Below are 23,769 nucleotides of genomic sequence, written 5' to 3'. Positions count from 1 at the left end.
TGAATAGCTTTAAGTGTCTCTATTGTCACATTTCAAGCAAATATTGAAAGCAAATAATACTCACAAGCATATATTCTTTATTTTCTGTGATGAGCGATATATCCACCACAGTTTACTGAGGAATGTTTCCATGTTATCTAAACAAAAAAAGGAGACCACACATTGCCTTCATTCATAAATATTTTATGTACAAAATATTCCACTGTTATATCACACAATTTTCCTAATGTCTTACATATTTGATCAGTCTCCATATGTTACATTTACATACATGGCAAAAAGGGTTTACCTTTAATTAAACAGCAGTTTGTACACTTTGTTCATGCTCTTAATTATTTCTCTTCATATGTACAAACGTATCCAAGAGGAGCGCTTGGATTTCTTGGCACGTTGTAAACACACACGGACTAACTAAACTCATGTGGTTTCGCTTGCACGTCACACATTCCGATCAAACTGAAAACGTCCGCTGAGACTCTTGGAACGGTCACAAAGTTGAAAGTTTGCCCTCGTTTTGGCAGCAGTTGTCGCAGTTTTGAATTCAAGGCAGCGAGAAAATGAGGATGTTGTTTTTAATTATGTCCGTCAAACGCTTTCCAGCCTCTTCAATTCCACGAGTGCCGTCATCAAGCACCAGTTTTAAGGACACCAAGTGAAGGAAGATACTCAAACTAGCCGTCGGACATTTCAAAGCTACTGCGTTATTTTTCCAAAAACAAAATGGCGGCCAAAGTCTGCAAAATTGGTTGCCGTTCAAGCTACGATACATAAGAGCACAGGTGGAAGCTGTCAAGCTAGCGTTTAGCTTCTTATAATAAACGCAGAAAGCAAAACGTTTGTAAACAATCAGGATGGTCATTTCTGGAGGAATGTGTTTATTTTGGTCCCGATGAACTTACCACGGAACTGAATGTAGACACGTGCGTTTATCTTGTTGATACTTGTAAATTCCTGGAATTAGCAGGCGTTTTTCGTCATAATAAATTAGTTTAGAACTTTTTTTTTTTTTTTTTTGACAATATTTCCCACAGAAACTTTTCGTTCTTGGTACCTGTAGTTCTTAGATGTGTGTGTGTCTTCCCAAAGTATTCGGGACCTCTGGAAAGTACTACCACAAAGCAAGATCGTCTTTTAGCTCCCATAAATTCAAATGGAAATAAATCGAGATAATACTGTCATTAACTCATTCACTCCCAGGACATTTTTGCTGTTTTACTGGATTTTGACTGATTTTGCAAGGCCCATAGAATATTGTGTCCTATTGCTATAAAAACATGGAATCTACCAAAACAAAGATTAGAGCCTCTTCTTTCATCAGGGAAAAAAAAAAAAAAAAAAAAAAAAGTATATTTCTATCGGTTTCCATTTCGCATCAATTAGCACTGTTTCATCATTAATCACAAATCTGTTTAAAATAGTGGGGGAAAAGAGCTTTATGATCTCTTATACTCGGCTGCCATCTGCTGGCCATTTTTGTAACAACTACCATTGGTTCAAGCATTCTCTTCAGTTCAGAGGCTGCATCAAAGCCAAAACGTATAAATACGTCTTTAGGAGCATGGTAATATTTAAAATAGAACGTACTATTTATACGTTTTTTGGGGAGTAAATGAGTTAAAGTTGCACTCCATTTTAGTTCTTTCCTCAAAGGTCTTCTTTCTTGAAGTACTACCTGTCTTGGTAGGGTCTTCTTTTTGGCCCAGATAAAGTACCCCAGAACAACAATTAGGCAATAAATCTTGTAGTCCAAAGATACAACTTATTGTCTTTCAAAGCTACCTTCAGTTCCAGGAACTTTTTAGTGTTGGTATATGATCCTGGAACTAAAAGGTAGCATTTAGATGGTATTGTTGAGTCATCTTTAAGCCCTGGAGCTAAATCTTGACAGTCCAAACACAAAATTTTCTTAATAGTTTCTAGTTCCGCCTAAAGATTCAGTAACTTTTCATTCTTGGTATTTTTTTGGTTGGTAAAACTAAGATGTGTAAGCTCGGATAAACTTACCCTGGAGCTAAATTTTGACAGTAGTTCCATTGGACTAGACACTCAGTGGTTGTCTAAAAGTTGCTAGTTCCATCTAATATTTCTGAAACTTTTTGCAGTTCCTGGACCTCTTATTTTTGGCAATAATTCCTGCAGTCCCACACACGGAAGTCCTCCAAAGTTCCAGGCGCTTTTCGTCCCCGGTTCCCGCGTTGGGAAACGTCCGGTTCCGGGTTGCGTTCGTTCACCTGCCCTCCTCGGCGGGCCGCGTCTCCGACTTGATCCTGACGAACTCCTTGGCGACGTCGTCGTTGGGCCGCTGGGCCAGGATGCGCAGGACGGTGGTGCCCGTCTGGTCGGCGCGGACGGCGGGACCCAGGGGGCACCAGCACACGCAGGCGCGGCGACCGGCCAGGTCGCGCAGCTGCAACACGGCCACGCCCACCAGGCGGTCGGCGCGCCCGAAGCAGTAGTCCTTGACGGACACGTGCAGCTCGCACGACTCGCTCCCGTCTTTGCCCAACGTGCTGGCCAGAAACGGATGAACAAAACAAAATCAAACACGCACCATGACAAAAAAGGGACAGAAATGTTACTGGAAGCAATCATTTCAAACGCGAACCCTTGAAACCCAACTTTCAAAAGTCTAACGCTGCTTTCAGAAGTCCACCTAAAGCAAACTCAAAAACCTAGCTTGAAACCCCAATTTGACACTCTAACCTAGAAACCCCACTTTGAAACCCAAACCCTGGCTTCAAACCCTAACTTGAAACCTAACTTCGAAACTCTTAACATTGGCCTCAATCCTAATCTGAAACCCGAATAAACCTTAATTTAAAAAACATCATTTGACACCCTAACCAAGTCTTCAAACCCTGATACAGGCTGGAAACTTTAATTTTAAACCGTAATGTTTGCTTCAAACACTAGCTTGAAACCCTACTTTGAAATACAAACCCTGGCTTAGTTCAAACCTTAAATTGAAACCATACTTTCAAACCCTAAAAATTCATTTAAAACCCTTATTTGACACCCTAACCAAGTCTTCCAACCCGATACAGCTTGAAAACTTTACTTTTAAACCATAATACTTGCTTCAAAACGTAGCTTGAAATCCTATTTTGAAATAAAAATCCTGGCTTCACACCTTAAATACAAACCCTACTTTCAAACTCTAAATCATTTAAAATCCTCATTTGACACCCTAACCAAGTCTTCAAACTGTGATACAGGCTGGAAACATTTCTTTTAAACCATAATGTTTCCTTCAAACCCTTGCTTGAAACCCTACTTTGAAATACAAACCCTGGCTTAGTTCAAACCTTAAATTCAAACCATACTTTCAAACCCTAAAAATTCATTCAAAACCTTCATTTGACACCCTAACCAAGTCTTCGAATCCTGATACAGGCTGGAAACATATACTTGCGTCAAACCTTAGCTTGAAACCCTACTTTGAAATACAAACCCTGGCTTCAAACCTTAAATTCAAACCCTACTTTCAAGCCCTACCTTGATTTAAAACCCTAATGAGACACACTAATCTTGAATCCCTACCTTGAAACCATACTTTTGAACCCTAACACTAACAGTAACCCAAATTGGAAAGCCTTTCTTGAAACCCTAATTTGAAACCCTAACCTAGTCTCGAATCCCAAACAGAGGACGCAAAAACCCTGACTTTTAAACATTAAAACACACACACCGCACTGTAACCTAGTCTTGAAACCCAAACAGAGGATCCAAACCCTAACTTGAAACCCTACTTTGGAACCCTAGCTGTCAACACAAACCCTTGCTTCATTCATATGCTTTGAGTGTGATGTGACGTGTGATGATGTCACGTGCGTGCGACTGACAACTGGAAGCTCTCGTTGAACTTTGCGCTCCAGCAGTTGTTCTTGGACTTGGTGGTGAACTTGCGCTTCTTGTCTGCCAGCGCCGGACCCAGCAGGGAAACTTCCACGAAGGGCCGGAACATTCCGGACGTCTGCCACCGCAGGTCGTTCACGCCGATCACTGGCGGGGGGGGGGGGGGGGGGGGGGGGACGAGACGGCGACCGCTCGGTAAGTCTGCCCGCAGCGTCGCGCGCTCACGTGTGAATGGGAGCGGTCGTCACCTTTGACGTTCACTTTGCGTTCCTTGGCGACGACGTCCACCTGCAACACCACTTCGCCGATTGGGTTCTCAACTCCCGAACCTCAAAAATACAAAAAAAAACAACAAAAAAACAACAACCCGGATTTGTGAGTTGAACCTCAAAAACTAACCCAGACCCCAAGCCCTAATTTGAAACCCAGGCTTGAAATGTTATTGGCTCAAAAGCTCACCTCGATCAGGTCGAACCTTCTCATTGGCTGTGATTCTGATGCCCATGCCGCTATGCACTATGGGAACATGCACACGTACAGTATGTTAACTCTGCGTGCGTGTGTACAGTGTTTCCTCATTTATCGCGGGTGTTACATTCCAAAAATTACCCGCGATAATGGAAATCTGCATTAATTTTTTGGAAAAAAAATTACCGTTAATTACCGTATATATATATATATATATATATATATATATATATATATATATATATATATATATATATATATATATATATATATATATATATATATATATATATATATATATATATATAGTGTTTTTTTTTCGTTTATTTTGTATGTTTTTTTTTTTCGTTTTGGTATGATTTTTACTTTATTATAAATGCTTTTTCATTCATCATATGTTCTTTTTTCATTTACATTCATTTTTTCCATTAACTCATTCACTGCCAGCCATTTTAGGAAATTTCAAAATTTTCAATACCCATGTGATATTACGTTCAATAATTATATATAAACGGAATCTACCAAATAACAGAATAGACTCCCTACTTTTTGCCCCGTCCCGTTCTTTTATAATTGACAGCAGAAAAATGTAGGTTTGCCAAAATACAGCCATTTCTCCCATGGACTCTGAACTTGTGTTTATTTCGTATAAAATGGGGCAATGATGTCATCTACCGGTGGTTGGGCATCAGTAAAGTTGTTTCCAAGTTTGACATTTACAGTGGAGCATAATCAGATTCTCCCCCATCTATCCCCGCTCTAAAAAATACAATTGACAAGTATACTTGTCAAAGGCAGTGATTTAAAAGTATGTTTTTTTGTTTTGTTTTTTAAATGTACTTTTTACAGTATACAGCACAGTATATATTTTTTCATTATATATGTTTTTTCATTTTGGTATGATTTTTAGTTTATTATTAATGCATTTTCCATTCATAATTTTTTTTTCATTTACAGTCATTTTTCTCCGCATTAATAATAGCATTTTTTTTATTTACTTATTACAGTATACAGCACAGTATATATATTTTTTCATTTCTTATATGTTTTTTCGGTTTGGTATTATTTTTAGTTTATTATGAATGCTTTTTCATTCATCATTTTATTTTCATTTACAGTAATTTTTTCCCATTAAAAGTACGTTGTTTTTTATTTATTTATTATTATTAACTTATTACAGCATACAGCACAGTATATATATTTTTCCATTTATTATGTCTTTTTTGTTTTGGTATGATTTTTAGTTTATTTCGAATACTTTTTCATTCATCTTTTTTTTTTCCCATTTACAGTCATTTTTTTTCCATTAAAAGTATGTTGTTGTTTTTTTTAATTTACCGGTACCTATTACAGTATACAGCACAGTATATATTTTTTTCATTGATTATGTTTTTTTTTTGTTTTTTTTTGGTATGATTTTGGGTTTATATTTTCTATCTCCGGAATGCCACGTCGTGGAGCGACGGGACAGACACCGTTGGAAAGGTCTCATGGAGACGAATCAGCGGATGGCCGCATGTCCCTGGTCGGACGTAGGGTTCGAGTTATACGGCTGCGCAAAGACCACAAAAATAAACAAACCAAAAAGCACGCTGTTAAAAAAAAGAAGAAGCAAGCTGTAAAAAACCCCACAAAACAGCAAGACTGCAAAAGATGAAGCCGCGATAAACAAGGGAACACTGTAAATGTGTGTATATGTGTGCGTGTTCACCTTGTTCCCGCTGCGTGGTGACGAAAGTCCTGATGAGGGCGTCGGTGCTCTGCGAGTAAAGCGACAGCGCGTAATGCAGGGACGACAACTCGGGACTTTTCTCCACAAAAGATTTCTTCAGGCCGTTTCCGCCGGCGTGAAAATATTGCTTTGCAAAAAAAAGAGAGAGCGAGAGAGGGAAAAAAAAAATCAGTGGAAGTGTTTTTCAGTATAAACCACAAGAAGCCTGATTGCGTAATCGTATTTGCTGGCTAAAAGTGGGACCTGAATTTAAAAGCCTAACCCACAATTGGAACCATAACTTTGAACCTTTGTTTGAAAACCACACACTGTCTTGAAACTCACATTTGAAACTGTAACCCAGGCTCAATACCCGAATCTAAAACCCTAATCAGGGCTTCAACCCCTATTTTGAAGCTCTAAACCTGACATGACACTCAATTTTGAAACCTTAAACCCAAGCTCAAAACCCTCCTTATAAAATCCTAACCTGGACTTGGAATCCTTTATCTCTTAACTTAAAAGCCTTGTTTGCTTTGCCTTGATTGGAAATCCTAACCCAGGATTGAAACCCGAATCGTTGTTTCAAACTCTACCACAGGCTTGAAGCCCTTAAAACCTAACCCGGCATTAAAATTCCTCAACTAGTCAGAAATCCGCCACTTCTTGGAAGCCCTACTCAGGTAACCAGAGGGCTCCGCCTACCTTGAGGCTCTCCAGGCTCGCATCCACAACGGCGCACTGCTTGGGCGTCAGTGTTTTGGCCTCGCCGCCGCCGACACCAGCCTACAAGACAAACACGTCATCTTCATCGTCGTAGTCGTGTTCGTTGTCGTCATTACCTTGAGGTTGGAAAGTCCTTTGGCGGCAGTGAGGAGCTGCGCACCCTGCAAAGTCACAAAGAATAATAATAATAATTATTATTATATCATTATTTGTTGTCACATTTCAGCCCAACACAGCAAATAACATTTTTAATGGCCACCAGCAGATGGCAGCAGAGAGCTTCTAATACAAAGCCACACAGCACCTAGTTAACAAGGAGTTGTTGTTTTTTTGGATTGGGTTTCAAGCCTGGCCTAGATTATTACAGCTACAAATTTGGGTTTTGAGCCTGAGTTACGATTTCAAGTTAGGGTTTCAAGCCAGGATTAGAGCTTCAAGATTGGGTTACGATTTCAAACTAAGGTGTCAAGCCAGTGTTATCCTTTCAAATTAGGGTTTTATGGGTAGGGTTTTAAATTAGGGGTTCAAGTAAAATGTTGAGGTTTTTAATCAGATTTTGAGCCTGGCTAAAGATCTCAAATTTGGGTTACTGTTTTAAGGTGGGGATAGGGTTTGAAATGAGGGTTTCAAACAAGTATTGGGATTTCAAGACGGGCTTATTCTTTCAAATGAAAGTTTTGAGCTTGTTTTAGGATTTCAATATAGGACTACAGATTGAAACAAAGATTAGGATTTAAACACTGGGTCACCGTATTGAATTAGGAGCCAGGCTTGTGGTTTTCATTTTGGGTTAGATTTCAAGACCACAATTCAGGGTTTCAAACCAGGGTTTTGGTTTCAAATTTGTGTTTCAAGCCGGTGTGAGGGTATTTAACTCGCAGCCATTTTCACTGAAGCAACCCCTTTCGCTCCCAGCTGTTTTACTGGATTTGGACTGATTTTCCAAGGCCCACAGAATATTGTGTTCTATTAGGAACCTACCAAAAGCAAGGTTAGAGTCATCAGGAAAAAAAAAAGAATTTCTATCGGTTTCAGTTCTGCAGCAATTAGCATTAGAATATAGCTAAATTGCATCGATATTCACAAATCTGTTTAAAACAGTGGCGGAAAACGTCCTGAGTTGATCTCTTATACTCTGCTGCCATCTACTGGCCGTTTTTGTAATAACTACCATTGCTTCAAGCATTTTCGTAAGTTCATAGGCTGAATCAAAGCTTTCTTTATGCTCTAGTATAAAAAAAAGAAACATACAAAAAACGTGTAAATACGTCTTTGGGAGCATGGTAATATTTAAAATAGAACGTATTTATACGTTTTTGGGAGCAAATGAGTTAAATAAGGATCAGGGTTTAAAGGCCAGGTTAGGATTGGAAAGTTTTTGTTACCAGACTGTCGTTACTCTGCGGCAACACGATGTTCTTCTCCAGACCGCTCAGGACTGCCTTCCACAAGTCCTTCAGGATCTTCTTCAGGACCGCCTTCTCGCACACGTCCGCAAACACGCTCAGACTACACACACACACAAAATCGTGAGCTGGACACGTCGCCGCGACTGAAGACGTCATCAAGTGGAGCCTACTTGGCGTCCAGGAAGTCCATCAGCGGTCTCAGCATGGCGTCGGCGTCCCCCTCGACCGTGTCGGGGTTTGGGGGGCCCCTCATCTGGGAAAGCAGATCCGTCATCTGGCGCATGCACGCGCTGATGCGCGCCTGCAAGCTGCAAAAGGCAACAAAGCGAGGAAGGAATGAGACTGTTACATGATTGTGAAATACGTTTTTGTGTTTTTTACCTCTTGGCAAAGAGAGCACTGAAGTTGTCAAGTACGTCGTTGAGTTTCACTTGTAGCTCGTTGAGGATGTCCGCAGCCTCCGTGTCCAACTATAACACACACGCACCAGTTTGAGTTGAGGGCCAAAAACCAACAAGACTCATGTACAATTAATTTTGTGTACATTTTACTCTTAAAAGGAGTCCATTTGGTCCCACTCCAAGCAGAGTAAAATTTACACTTGGAAGAGAGTCAAATATTCAGAGTAAATTTTGTGTACAAGAGAATGTTGGTCTCCTTTTGGATAGTAGCAAACTAGGGATGGGTCTAAAGTACATATTGATATATTAATATCGAATCGATGTTTTTTTTCAGAGCCCAATATCGATTCATAAAACCATGAATCGATACTTTTAATACGGCTTTTTTTCCCCACCGTAAATTAATGTGTCAAATACCCCTCAAACGAAGTAAGGTAAGAGATGGACATAAAAACACAAAATGTGACATGCATAATTATGTATTATGCCGGTGTCTCTTATAATACAGGTAAATTTGTTCTTTATTTATTTATTAACCTTAGTATAAAATCTGCCACAGGAATGTAAATGTGTGATTTGCCACTTTATTTACATAGCGCTGTGGTTGTAATTTATTTCAATTATTATTTATGGTTTTGTTCAGGTCATGTTCAATAAAACATACATGATTAACTCATTCACTGGTAGCCATTTTCATTGAAGCAACCGCCTTCAATCCCGGCTGTTTTACTGGATTTTGACTGATTTTGCTAGGCCCTCTATTGCTATAAAAACATGGAACCTACCAAAAGAAAAATTAGAGTCTCTTCTTTCATCAGGAAAAAAAAAAAAAAAAAGTACATTTCTATCTGTTTCCGTTTTACAGCAATTAGTATTAGAATATAGCTACGTTTCAGCATTCTTCACAAACCTGTAAAAAACACTGGCAAAAAGAGCTTGTTGCAACACGGCCCTGATTGATCTCTTATACTCTGCTGCCACCTGCTGGCATTTTTTGTAATAACTACCATTGCTTCAACTGTTCTCTTCAGTTCAGGGGCTGCATTAAAGCCTTCTGTATGCTCTAGCATAAAGAAAAAAACAACAACATAAATACGTCTTTTGGACGCTGGTAATATTTAAAATAGAACGTATTTATACATTTTTGGGAGCAAATGAGTTCAGATAACTGCATTGGATTCAATTATAAATCTAAATATGCATATATTTACGAATGCAGCAAGTAAGAGAAAAGTTTCTATTTTGCAGCATTGGTACTTTCTGGGATTGCCTTCCATATAAAAGTCAAATTGGTACTGCATAAAATCCTTAACTGAATCCAAAATCAATGTGAATTGTGAATCGAATCAGGCCCTTCTGAATCAAATTGATTTTAGAAATCGATACCCAGCCCTACAGCAAACAGTAGGAGTGGCATAGCTCAGGTTGTAGAGTGCCTGTCTCCCAATGTTTTATTTTATTTTTTTATTTTTTTTTAAATAAACTACCAGTAATAAAATAAATTTACTCACAAAATTTCCTTCTAAAACTCCATTCGAATTTCTGAGTGAAAAAAAAACAAACTTTACTCGGTTATTGTCATGGGATGGGCCAATGCCACGGAAGAGGCGGGACGTGATTTTGCTTGATCAGTTTATTTCTGGTCTGGGTTGCGAACGCGGGCACAAAGTCGGAAGCACAAGTATTTTTGACGCAGCCCACACGTCGCAAACCGAACCGGAAACAAACTGTTGTGCAAAAACAGTCCCGCCTCTTCCGTGGAATATACCCCATTCTCTCGTACACAATAAAAATACTTTGAATAAAATTTACTCTCTTCCAAGTGTAAATTTTACTCTGTTTAGAATGGGACCAAATAGACTCCTTTTAGAGTAAAATGTACTTTACAAAATGTACTGTTATGAGTCTTAAGATAAGGTGGAGGGAGGTCCGGGGTGGGCTGGACAGCACGCCAACTGCACACGCTGGGACTTTTCAGGTGAGTGCGAGTGATTAGGGTGCCAGGTGGGATACAAGCGACACCTTTTCGACTTTTCAATCTGCTTTGTAGACGCGTCAAAGGGCAAAGACGAGAGGAAGCGGAATTAAGGTGACGACGCAGAAAACGCGCAAACAAAAACAACCAACCTGCTTCTCTTTGTCTTGCTTCTCGGCCTGAAACAACACAACGCACGCACATCACGCACATATACACGCACACACTCACTTGTACGTGGATCAGTATGATTACTTATTAACTACGCACGGTTATTTACATATTAGTGCAACATTTACACTAAGACAACCAATTATAAAGACACAAACGGACTTAAACACACAATTAGATACAGACCCACACAAAACTAGACGTACACAATTATAAACACACAAACATACATAAATGTGCACATAAGAGAAACATACATTCAAATGTCAAGATATACACACATAGACACGCCAACGCACACAGACACACACCTTCTCCTCTGATTCCATCTGTCCAAAGATGAAAATTCGAAATAAATAACAAAAGTGTTAAGATAAACATTCATAAGAAAACAGACACACAAAAGCATTAATGCGCATACACAAAGTCAGACACACCTTTTCCTTGTCAGATTTCAGCTGTACAAAATCAAGGAAAAATAAAAAGGATGAAATAATATAATGATGAAATAATGTCATATTATATTTTACATTATATTATTAATATTAATAATAAACTATTTTATTAATATATTTTGTCAAATGTTTCTTTGTGGTGGCTCACCTTTTCCTCTTCAATCTTTTGGATGACAACAAAACAAAATAAATGAATTGAATAGGAAAATATTCACCAAAACGATCACAATAGAAACTGTCTAAAATACGGTTACACTAGTTCGACACACGCACGCACTCGGACCTTGTCCTCCTTGTCCTTGTTGTCCATCTGAGCATGACCAGAGATAGGACAGGAAGTGAAAAACAGGAAGTGGATTTAGTTATACGTCCGGTTTTCTCCCCAACACCTCAAAAAGGTAAATGCTAAAAGATGGCCAACAGCACTTACCTCCGAGCCTTCCGAGTCCGAGCAGCCCGACTAAGTCGAAAATAATATCATGATTAAAAAATGATACTAATAATAATAATAAAAGACAAAATAATAAAAGCAAAAGTGCGCTTTTGTCACTAGCTAGCCTAGCATAGCATACCCACCACCTTATCGTCATCGCGACCTTCATTGTCGGCCTACAGGGGGCGGGCGAGCAAACACAAAAAACAAAAATATTTCAACTATGAAGTCGTCTACCGAGGAGGCGGGGTCATGTGATCGTGTGACAGACGCACCCACCTCTTCATCAAACTCCTCCTCTTCCTCATTCTCCAACTTTTGTAAAGAAGCATCAAAGGAAAAACCAAAGTGATTGCCGGTAAATTAATGAATTAGTGGGTGGGGCTCCTGAAAGTAGATTGCTGGTAAATTCAGGGATGGGCAGATTGCTAGTACATTTTGAAAAGGTGTTTTTTGCTAAGTTATGGAAGATGAGATTCATACAAGTGGAATTGTTGGCAAATAAGGGAAAGGTAGATTGCTGGCAAGTTTAGGTAAGGAAGGTTTCTGGTGAATTCAGGAAAGGGATGTTGCTAAATTTGAGAAAGTGAGATTGCTGGCAAATTTATGAAGGAGGGGTTTGCTAGCAAGTTATGGAAAGAGGGATAGCGAGTAACCTTAGGAAAGAAGGGATTTCTGTTCAATTTAGGAAAGCGAGATTGGTGGTAAATTTATGACAGGGGTTTGCTGCCAAGATTTAGAAAGTGTGATTATAGACTGTAAATTTAGAAAAAGGGATATTAAAAAAAAACTTGTATACACACTTCAAAATGTTTGCTTTGGTCTTGGTTTGTTACCTTATTCTTTACTGCACAACCGATATTTATGTTTATGTACAGCACTTGCCTGTTCTTAAAGCGCTTTATAAATAAAGTTGAGTTGAGGAATCAAATTTTCATCACCATGTGATATAAACAATTCCTTTTTTTTTTTTTTTTTTTTTTTTTTTTTTTTTTTTTTTTTTTTATTTTTTTTTTTTTTTTTTTTTCTTTTTTTTTGAAGAGCTCAGAATTGTTCATTCGGTAGTCTTACCGATTCAACGTCTTGTCATCATTGCTCTTTTCCTTTTTTTTTTTTTTTTTTTTTTTTTTTTTTTTTTTTTTTTGTGTGTGTGTATGTGTGCGTGCGTTTGCGTGCGTGCGTTTGCGTGCGTGCGTGCGTTTGCGTGTGTGCGTTTGCGTGCGTTTGCGTGCGTTTGCGTGCGTGCGTGCAAATACGTATAAATTTATACTCATTCATTCACCTAAAACCTTATAAATATCCCATTACCCTTCGCCTTAACCAGGTACTTCAGAATCTTGCCAGAGTCGTGAGATTTAAATGGTCAGGAGACCAGAGAAAAGGTCAGAAAAAAAAGAAATAAAGAGAAAAGAAAGGTAAATCAAAGTGACATCCAGCACCGACCAAACACTTCCTGCCTTCCCCATGATTACAAAATCAAAGTCTTACGCCAACCCCGGAAGCCTCTAAATTCCAGCAAATTTAGCGAGATCTCAAGAGCCCAGAGGAAAAACTAAAGAGAGGAAGGAGGGAAGGATCGATAAGGCAGAGTGAGATCAATAGAAGCCAGTACATCCAATCCATCAAAGTGAAGTCCAGCACCAACAAGACCCCTCCTGCGTGGTTACAAAACCGGAGTCTTATGCCAACCCCAGAAACCTCATACTTCTAATAAATTAAGATCTCAAGTGACCAGAGGAAAAACTAAAGAGAGGAAGGAGGGAAGGATAGATAAAGAAAAGTGAGAACCACAGACACCAGCACCAACTGATTCAAGGGGCTGTGGGAGGGAGAGGGTACTTCTGTTGAGTTTCAGTAGATGCTGGTGCGACGGATCTGGCATGCATAAGGACCACCACCAAAGAGAGAAGCCGTCAACCGCGGTCCAGCAAAGCGAGCACCCCCCCCCCCCCCCCACCCCCCCCGGAATCCCCAGGCCGCGGCAGCACCAAGGCCACCCCCAAGCCACCCGAGCGGACACCGGTCAGCGAGCCGACCCAGATACCCGGAACACCCCCGCCCCAGCCCCGGCCCACACCCCCGAGCCCAAGGCCGCAGAACGAGGCCCAGCGGGCCCCCACAGCGCCCCACCGGTCCCCAGCCCCCATCCCCCCACGACCCCCCCGCACCCCACCCAAACCCGCCATCCACCACGACCCAGGCCCCACCACCCCCGACCCCCAAACCCCCGAACACACCCCGACCCCCAGCACCCAACCCCCCACCCACCCATACCTCCACCCCCCCCCCAAACAAGCCGCCCCCCCCCGACGGCCGCCACCCCCCCCCCCGCGAACCCGGCCCCCCGCGAGAACCCCCCACCCCCCCCCGGAAACCGGCACCGGGCAGCAGCGCAGAGAGGGAAGATGTGCCCACCCCACCTCCAGCCGCGCGAGATTTGCACCGCGGCGGGAGGGGGGAAGCAGAGGAGGAAGCACCAGGGGAGAAGGCGGGACACCAGAACACCGAGCCCGGTGGGGAGAGGCCCCGGTCGTCACGCCAGAGTACAAGTGACACCTAACCCTGTTACTGAGTCCGCCAGCTCGCCGACTGGCGAGCTCTACCCTTACACCGTGAATGTGGCCCCACCCAGTGTATATACAAGTGTGTGCGTGTGGTGCATTAAAATTGGGAGCAGGTGAGTCGGAGCAGAGGGAAAAAATTTCCCCTACTCCGACACACCCGTATCCCCCCCCAAAAAATGAATATGTATATGTGTGGTGCATTAAAAAAGGGAATGGAGGGACAAAGTGGTGGGGCAGGGACACAAATGGGGGGGACCACAGCGCTGCCAGGCACTGCAGTCCATCCCCTCTGATGGCTCCCCGCCCCAACTCACCCCTCCCCTTGGACGTGAGGTGCATTAAAATTGGAGGGGAGTTGAAGGGTGAAGACGGTGTTTCCACCCTTCCCCACCCCACCAAGAAATGTGTTGTGTGCCCTATGTGTATATTTACAAAGTGTATAGTGCAAGCTAGTGAAGTGAGTAAGAGGAGCGACCAGCGGGGCCTCACCCAACCCGGCGGGTGTAGGTGGCACGCCCGCCCCCCAGCACCCCCACCCCCCGCCGCCCCCCACCTCATCCACCCGGCACCACAATGGGCGGACAGCCAGCGCAGCAGGGCTACCGGACAGCCCACCAGCCACCGGGGCCCGCCCGGGGCACCAGGAGTTATACCGGAGCGGGGCAGGCCCCAAACCCTCGCCCGGCCCCCGGAGCCCGACGCCCGGGCCGGGGAGGGAGCCCCAGGCCCAGGGAGAGGGAGGGGGAGGGGCCGCAGGGCAGACAGGGAAGGGGGGGGGGGGGGCGGGGGAAGCGGGGAGAAGACGACAAGAAGGCGAAAGGGCGGCTGCAGGGCAGGAGGCGGGGGGGGAGAGGAGGAGGGAGGGCGACAAGGGAAAAGGGACCGGGAGGCAGAGGAGGATGGGCGGGAGGAGGCGAGGAGGGAGAGGCGACGGGGGGGAGGAAGGGGGAGGGGAGAGGGAACCACGGGGCACACCGGAGGCCCACCCACCCCGAACCGCGCCGCCGGGCACGGAGCAGCGGACCGCGCCGGGACGGCACCGCCCCGGGCACCAGGGGAAGCACCCCAACACCGCACCCCACAGGGGGCCCAGGGAGCGGCCAAGACGCAACCGCCACCGAGCAGACAACGGGGGGGGGGGGGGGGGGGGCAGAACCACCCCCGCCCGACCACAGGGGACGGCGTCAAGAAAATTGACTAATTAGCATGCAGTAACACCAAGTGTTGATGCTTAGTGCCCACTAGAAATAGATCTTAAGGAGTTATTGAGTATAGTGTCGTATAGTGTGGTATGCTCGAGCCCACTAGCAGCAACTAGGTTCCTGACTATATAAAAATAAAAACAATCAGATACAAAATACCAAATACAGGAGCAGCGAAAACAGAAGTTGTAACGATGTGGTGGCTCTCGTTAACAGGCAGAATCTTGGCAGGATTAAGTTGCCAAATTGAGATTAAAATATTCTATGTACATAGACCATATTTGTTTAAATCTTGATACTTGATTTTTATTTAAGGCAGAGATTTTTTCCATTGAGATATAATTTATTAGTAAGTTTAACCAGTGGTCGATATTTAGAGATTGTTTATTTTTCCAATTGACAAGGATTATTTTTTTAGCAATAGTAAGGGCTATAAATATAGATTGAGATTGTTTACATGGTCGCTCAGTTATTGTTAAGTCACCTAGTAAACACAGTCTTGGAGATAAAGGAAGCCTACAGTTTAATATATCAGCGAGCTTTTCCAAGATTTTAGTCCAGAAATGCAGCACTGGAGTACATGACCATAAAGCATGAAGATAAGTATCGGCAGTGTTTTGTGAGCACTGGAGACAAATGTCGGAGTCAGAGAGTCCCATTTTTTTCATCATATATTGTGTAATATATGTTCTATGAAGTATCTTATATTGGATAAGTTGCAAATTTGTCTGTTTGGTCATTTTAAATACATTTTCACAGATTTGGGTCCAAAAGTCTGGTTCCGGAACTATAGACAAGTCTTTTTCCCATTTTAAAGTCGGTAAATACGTTTTATTTGTGTATAAAAATAACTTATATATTTTTGATATTTTCTTTATTGTTGTTGGAGAAAGCTTTATAATATCTTTAGCTAAGACAGGCAGTTGGAGCGTATCTTGAAGTGTTGGGATTTGTTTCTTAACCATATTTTTAACTTGCAGATAATGTAAGAAATTTCCCTTTTTTATTTCATATTTCTGGACCAAGTTTGTATATGATATAAACTTATTATCTGAGAAAAGATGATGAAGGTGTGTAATTCCTTTCTGCTCCCATAGGCTTAAATGGAACGACTGATTATTAAGTTGAAAGTCGGGGTTATGCCAAATGGGAGAGAGCCCACAGGGCGCCAATTGGGAGTTTGTAATTTCTAATGCCTTCCACCAGGCAGTCAGGGTGGCGGCTATCATTGGGTTTTTAAAACAATTATGTCGTCTTATTGATTTTGTAATAAAGAGTAAATCTGACAGTCTAAGATTATTACAATCCTTCTGCTCCAATTCCAACCAACAGTTAGTATCTCTGTTGGGTTGTGTCCATAGCACAAGATATTGTAGTTGATTAGCTAGATAATAGTACATAAAGTTTGGTGCCTCTAAACCTCCTTTAGATTTACTTTCCTGAAGAGTAGATAGACTAATTTTGGCTTTTTTTTTATTCCAATAGAATTTTATGATAGCAGAGTCCAGCGATTGGAACCAGTTAGACGTAGGTTTAAATGGAATCATTGAAAATAAATAATTAATCTTTGGTAAAACTTTCATTTTTATAGTAGCTATCCGTCCTATTAAAGAGATCGGAAGATTATTCCAGCGTTCCAGGTCACTACGGATACTATCCAATAATGGTGAAAAATTTAAAGAAGTTAATTCAGTTAACTTAGGTGAAATTTTAACACCTAAGTATTTTAAATTACCTGTAGGAAAGGAGTAGTGTGGATCCTGACTTGTAGGATTCCATGAATTTTCTGTAATAGGTAATAATGTTGATTTTGTCCAGTTAATAGAGTAATCTGATAAGTGAGAGAATTTAGTTATTAATTTAAATGCTTCCCCTAGCGAAATAGCAGGTTCTTCTAAATAGAGTAATATATCATCGGCATATAGATTAATTTTATGTTCTATTGTCCCGGAGTGGATTCCTTGGATCCGTCTATCCTGACGTATAGCTAATGCAAGCGGCTCAATAAATATAGCAAATAATAAAGGAGAAATTGGGCACCCTTGTCTTGTTCCCCTTTGTAAAGTAAAACTCTGTGATGTAATCCCATATAAACAATAAACAATATAATATAAACATATTATATAATATAATATATATAATATAAACAATTCCTATCAGATTGGAGAGATGAAAGGAAGGTTGGGCTTAGGGGGGATGTAAAAAGCGAGACGTACCCTCTCCTCCTCAACTGTGAACTGTCGAGAGAAATGCCACACTGAAAAATCAACCAAAACGTCTTCAAAGCAGATTGAAAAGCATGAAAAAAGCTGACATCCTGCATTATATGTTCTCCGTCAGCATTTACTTCATTTGCAGAATCAGTGGTGGGCATTTCCGGTCCTCGAGGACCGGGTTTGCCCACCCCTGATGTAGTCTATCTTCTTGTAAACTTGGTCCTCATTCTCAAGACAATTCAGCACACTAGTCTTAACTCATTCATTCCCAAAAACGTATTTATACGGTTTTTTTTGTTTTGTTTTTTTTAAAAAGGTTTTTGTATGCTGGAGCATTATGACAGCTTTGATGCAGTTTCTGACCTTAAGAGGTCACTTAAAGCAATGGTAGTTATACAAAAAAAAAGGAAAAAAATGGCCAGCAGGTGGCAGCAAAGTATAAGAGATCAGCCAGGACCATGTTGCAACAAGCTCTTTTTCCCAGTATTTTCAACAGGTTTGTGAATAATGATGAAACTTAGCTAATTCTAATGCTAATTGTTGCAAAATGTAAAAACAGATACAAATATACTTTATTTCCTGATGAAAGAAGAGACTTTAATCTTTATTTTGGTAGGTTCCATGTTTTTATAGCAATAGAACATGAAAATGGCTGGAAGTGAATGAGTTAATTGCAAAATTATTTTCCACTACTAAAGTCAAAAGAATTATCGTGTAACTGACCTGCTTTGCTCCCATGGACTCGAACATGCGCTCCAGAAGGACTCTCATCTGCTGGATGTTGTTCATCAGCACGCACGGCTACACGACCAGATGACAAAGAAAGAAAAAAAACGACAAGATGAAGTTGGCTCCGCCCAAGATCTCGGCGACTTCTTGCGACGTTTGCGTGTACTGACGATCTTCTCCTTGTCGCAGTAGGACGGAAAGCTTTTGGCCAGCAGGGCGCAGTACTGCAGCAGGACTTTGCTGATGGTCTGCAAACAAGCAAACAACTTTGAGATTAGAACGTTAGCACGGCGAGCAGCCAGGTCATGTGACAAAGCAAAGCATGTGAGAGCATAAAAGCACTTTCATTAAAAATCAGAGAATGATAAAAATCCTGTGATCTGACACCTACGATCATATGATAATATTCAATGAACCAATAACAATACACACAGTTGAGTGAACGATGAAAAATCATGCTTATCATTTGCTACCAATTATGGTAAACTAAGATGATAATAATTTGACCGAACATAGACGATAAACTTCAATAATAATCACTTCAGCTAACAACTGTGATGAACTGTGATGTAAAAAATGCTAATAATCAATTTACCCAACACCTTTAATGTAACAATTGTGATGCTAATATTTGTTATCATTTGACAGTAATCCTTCATTTTGATAATCATACTTTGGTTTAAAATGATAGGAATCGTTTTTCTAAATTTGAATCTAACAACTACGATGATGATAATCGACACTATCTAGTAATGATACTTTGATCTAACGCCTATGACGATCGTAATTATTTCCTCTAATAACTATGATAATAATCCTTTCTACAACGATAATATTCCTTCAATCTACCAATTATGACGGCGTTAATCTAACAGCTATGATAATAAACATCTGCTCTAATCAAGTCGACGCCCCTGTGACGCAACAAGGCATCATGGGAAATGCGGTCTTCACTGCTAAAGTCGCGTTTGCTAAACTTTTGAGTTGTGATGTCGTCATCTGGCTTGTTGACGTTCACCTTGGCGAATCGTCGGTTGTACTGCGCCAGCACGGCGGGGTCGGGACAGTCCAGCTTGCGGATGATCCCGAAGCTTTGGTTGAGCTGTGTGAAAATGTCCACCACCGAGCAGGAGAACAACGCGTGCTCCGACGTCGATTGGAACTGGGGAGGCGCAAAAATAAACGAGAAGAAGAAGAAGAAGACAGGAAATTCACATTTTGTTTTGTTTTTCCATATTTTGGGAAAGTCTACATTGACGGATAGTGTGAAAGCTAGGAAAAAGGAAAAAGGAGAGATTGTTGGTAAATTTAGGGATTAGGGAGATTGCTGGTCAGTTCAGGAGAGTAGAATTGTTGGGAAATTTTGAAAAATGCGATAGCTGTAAGTGTAGGAAAGAATGGCGAAGGAACAGGAACCGGTAAATTTAGTAAAGTGTTAGCTGGTAAGTTAAGAGGGCAAGTTTCCAAAAGGGAGATTGCTGGTGAGTTTAAGAGAGGAGATTGCTTGGTAAGTTTTGGAAAGGGAGTTTGCAGTTAAATTTAGGAAAGGGGGTATTGCTGGTCAGTTTGGGAATGTCTGTTTGCTACTATCTTTAGTGAAAAGAAGGTTTAAAAAGGTGGTGTTGCTAGTATATTTGCGAAAAGCGATTGCTGGTAAATTTAGGAACAGAGGAATTGTTGCAGTGAAATTTAGGAAAAGGATGTTCTGGTAAATTTTTGAAATGGCGATTTTTGTTCCGAGAAAGAATGGCGGACACTGGAACATTTAGGAAAGTGATGTTTTGCTATTAAATCTGAGAAGGGTGATTGCTGGTAAATTTAGGAACAGAGGATTTGTTGCAGTGAAATTTAGGAAAAGGACGTTCTGGTAAATTTTTGAAATGGCGATTTTTGTTCCGAGAAAGAATGGCGGGCACTGGAACATTTAGGAAAGTGATGTTTTGCTATTAAATTTGAGAAGGGTGATTGCTGGTAAATTTAGAAAAGTAGTTATAGCCTGTAAATTTAGAAAAGGGGGTTGCTCATAAATGTAGGAATGGGGATTGCTGGCATGTTCAGGAAAGATTGTTGCTTAATTAAAAAAAATCAGGAATTGCTGGTAAATTTAGTAATGGGGCTTCTCGAAAGCAGAGATTGTTGTAGTTTTAGAATTGGAAATTCAGTAGTGTCGGATTTTGGCTCATTTAGGATAGATGGTTTAGGAACGTGGGGCTGCTGGTATGCTTTGAAAAGGAGATTGCGGGTACGTTTCAAAAAAGGTAGATTGTTGGTATGTTTAGGAAAGGAACAGCTTGTGTCTGTGTGTTCATTGACTCACTCCTTCCCTCTTGTCCCTCTCCAGTGCTCCGTGCATAAACTCCATAGAAACGTCTTCATTCTCAGCCAGCCAGGCCAGAACGAAGGGCAGGAACCACCTGGGACCACAACAGGTGTTTGAACGCGGATGTGACGGAATTAACAACGCGGAGGAAAAGACGGCATCTTACGAAGGATAATCAGGAACGGCGTCAGCGAAGGCGGGAAGATCTGAGACGTACTCATTGTACAGCCACTTGACCTTGAAGTGGAGATTCATGTAGTCGGAAGGCTTGCACAGACGATGACGATCGTGCTCTGGGGAACACAACAGCAAACTTATCTCACTTTCCAAATTCACCAGCAATCGCTCTCATTAGATATAGAGGACAAGCTCCTTTCCTAAATCTACCAGTAATGCCCTTTTCCAAAACTTATCAGCAATGTCCCTTTTCTTAACCTGCCAGCAGCCCCTCCTTTCCTAACGTGAGCATCAATCTCCTTTTCCTAGTTTACCAGCAATTCCGCCTTCCTAAATCTACCAGCAACGGCCCTTTTCCCGTATTTACCACCAACACGCCTTTTCAAATTGACCAGTAATTCCATTTTCCTCAAACTGACAGCAACACCCCTTTACCTAACTAAGCCAATTGCCTAAATCAACCAGCAAACCACCAATTCTTTTGATTAAATGTGCCAGAGAAACCAGTTTCCGTAATTTACCAGCAAACCCCCACCTTCCCAGAGTTAACCCACAATTCCTAAATTTGTCAGCTACTTTTCCTTAACATACCAGCACTTTCCTAAACGTACCAACAATCTCCCCTTTCCTAAACGTAGCAGCAATCAGCTCGTTCCTAGACTTACCAGCAACCTTCTTTCCCTAAATGTACCATAAAATTCCCTTTCCTAATTGTAATAGCGACCACCTTACCATATTTATCAGCAAACTGCCCTTTCCTTAACTTGCCAGCATTTCCTTTCCTTTTTGATCGGATAACGACAACGGTAAAAATCTTTTCATCTAGCAACTACAATGTGAATAAGATCCATTCTGGGCTCTTACCATCCTGGAAGTCTATTCTGCGGATGCGGAAGGTGCCGGGAGCTGATGCTGCCATGGCGACAGAAAAAAACAAAACAAAAAAAACAAACAAAAACAATGACAGCAGAGATGAAAAGGAGGAGGATGATGGTGATGATAAACTTTATGGAGGAAGTGGTGACGCAGCGAAACCGCTACAGTGATGGATTGCTATGCTCCAAATGCGGCCTCAAAACACGCCAACACAAATTTAACACCGACGCTAGCCGCCATTATTATTACGAACTGCCATACAAGCGTAAAAGAAAAAAAGGACAACCACTGGGTGATGCAATCAATTGACAATTCCCAGATTTTCTCCAATATTTCGGTGAAAACAAACGGCACATTTTCTATTGCTTTTGTCTGTGACTAGCATTGTTATAGTAGTCAAACGACATTTCATCTCGTTTTGAAATCAGAATAATCCTCACAAATCAAATGACAACGATGCTTTTTCAATGCGCGGAGAACTTCCTTTCACCGAGTTATTGCTGCATTCGAGGAAGGTTTGAAGTTGGATTGATCCCACTCGGATTGTCTCACTTCCAACCCCAAAGCGTTCAAGGTAAATGTAAACAATAAAGATGGCTGATTATGGTAAATTGCTTGTTGTTCTGGTTAACGCAGTCAGTCCAAATCACGTTGGGTTACGTGAAGTTAGTGTTAATTTTGTCTGCCATTTTTAAATTTAGTCTCAGCTTTAGTCCAATTTTAGTCACGCTTGCTAGTTTTTATCAAAGTTAGTTAACCTTATCCCATTTTCATTTAGTCCATTTTTTTAGTCAACTATAAATCTCAGCATTTTAGGTTTTATTTTAGTCCAAGAAAACGTAATTTTATTCCTCTAGTTTTAGTCAACAAAAACTGTCAATGTTTAAGTCTAGTTTTAGTCAGGACAAGCAGACATTTTACCCCTGTATATATATATTTTGTCAGCAGATTATATTGAAGCGTTTTGGAACTATTTTACATAAAATTTTCTCATCTTTTCTGATTAAAAACAACTTCACACACAATTACAGTGGCTACCATGGCTCCATGCTATAAGATAGCAAGTTAGCCAGCATTTGTTTGCAGTCACATTAACATTATTGCTGAAATGTTATGCCCTTTGGATTAATGTTAAAATTATAACTATAATGTACTTTTTTTTTTTTTTACATTTCACTGTGAATTCACCTTGTGCTGTGTCACATGACAGTGTCATGTCAGGGATGAGTTCCAATTATTGTTGTTATTGTTTATTCATGAGGGTTTTAGTTTAGTCTAGTTTTAGTCCAGTAAAAAATGTGTGTTGACAAAATAATTTTTGTTTAATTTTTGTTGATGAAATTAACACTAGCTTCCCACCTTCCTCTTGTCCTCGAATGCAGCATTACACGCCATTTTGACTTGCGGCGCAAATGTGACATAGGCTCGGAATTGTCAATCCCGGATGGGCTTCCAAGTTGCTAACTTGGTTTGGTGAAAATCTTTTTAACACTTGTGTGACAGTAAAATAAATAAATAAATAAATAAATCTAAAAATTCAATTCTTACTAGACCAGACGAGGAATATGTTCTAGACAATCACGTGACGGCTAACACGCTAACAATGCTAACAAGCAACGCTCACCGACGTTCCTGCGGTAGCGAGCACCTTTTGCCAAAACTGGTGAAACATCACAGGTCATCAAAGAAAAGAACAGACTCAGTGAAAATAAATAAATAAATAAATAAATAAATAAATAGATGGAAAGGAATGAACACACACGGGTGCTAGCGCTAATCTTTTTTGTTTGTTTGTTTTTCTTACCCTCCAGAGCGTACTTGATATCCTGAGCAAACAGCATCCACATCACCTCAGCGCTGACTTTCCCCACGTTCAGTTCCTGAGGAAACCTGAAAGGGGCGCACATGAGTTTTGTGTTTTATGGTGAGTCATCGCAGTCTGCCGCCATCTTTTACCCTACCATCGGTTTAGTTTATGTGCTAAATTGGTAGCTCGGGTTAGTTTGTTTTTGAAGGACCTCTGGAAAATCAGCCTAAAATGTCCGCTTCCAGACAAAATAGCAGACATCGTGTGTCTTTTC

At 41.1% G+C, this 23,769-nt stretch overlaps 1 protein-coding gene across 1 annotated transcript in view; it reads right to left on the bottom strand.

The window, feature by feature from the left end:
• Positions 1–167: 167 nt before the first annotated feature.
• The window catches only part of LOC144019770 (uncharacterized), an 83,620-nt gene continuing 60,018 nt past the window's right edge, over positions 168–23,769 (bottom strand). Inside the window, exons 27-44 of the mRNA XM_077523030.1 lie at positions 23,493–23,578; positions 23,313–23,348; positions 21,677–21,724; positions 20,802–20,928; positions 20,633–20,729; positions 19,334–19,477; positions 18,486–18,563; positions 18,310–18,387; positions 8,551–8,639; positions 8,340–8,477; positions 8,146–8,269; positions 6,877–6,921; positions 6,740–6,820; positions 6,035–6,182; positions 4,315–4,371; positions 4,104–4,184; positions 3,843–4,002; positions 168–2,510 (exon numbers count right to left, since the gene is read on the bottom strand). Coding sequence (XP_077379156.1) covers positions 2,228–2,510; positions 3,843–4,002; positions 4,104–4,184; positions 4,315–4,371; positions 6,035–6,182; positions 6,740–6,820; positions 6,877–6,921; positions 8,146–8,269; positions 8,340–8,477; positions 8,551–8,639; positions 18,310–18,387; positions 18,486–18,563; positions 19,334–19,477; positions 20,633–20,729; positions 20,802–20,928; positions 21,677–21,724; positions 23,313–23,348; positions 23,493–23,578 — 1,900 coding nt within the window. The 3' untranslated portion in view covers positions 168–2,227. The remainder of the gene's footprint in view (positions 2,511–3,842; positions 4,003–4,103; positions 4,185–4,314; positions 4,372–6,034; positions 6,183–6,739; positions 6,821–6,876; positions 6,922–8,145; positions 8,270–8,339; positions 8,478–8,550; positions 8,640–18,309; positions 18,388–18,485; positions 18,564–19,333; positions 19,478–20,632; positions 20,730–20,801; positions 20,929–21,676; positions 21,725–23,312; positions 23,349–23,492; positions 23,579–23,769) is intronic.

Source organism: Festucalex cinctus, chromosome 5 (genome assembly GCF_051991245.1).
Source record: "Festucalex cinctus isolate MCC-2025b chromosome 5, RoL_Fcin_1.0, whole genome shotgun sequence".
In the NCBI taxonomy this organism is placed as follows: Eukaryota; Metazoa; Chordata; class Actinopteri; order Syngnathiformes; family Syngnathidae; genus Festucalex; species Festucalex cinctus.
The sequence above is the reverse complement of the archived record's forward strand: the minus strand, read 5'-3'. Positions and strand labels throughout refer to the sequence as shown.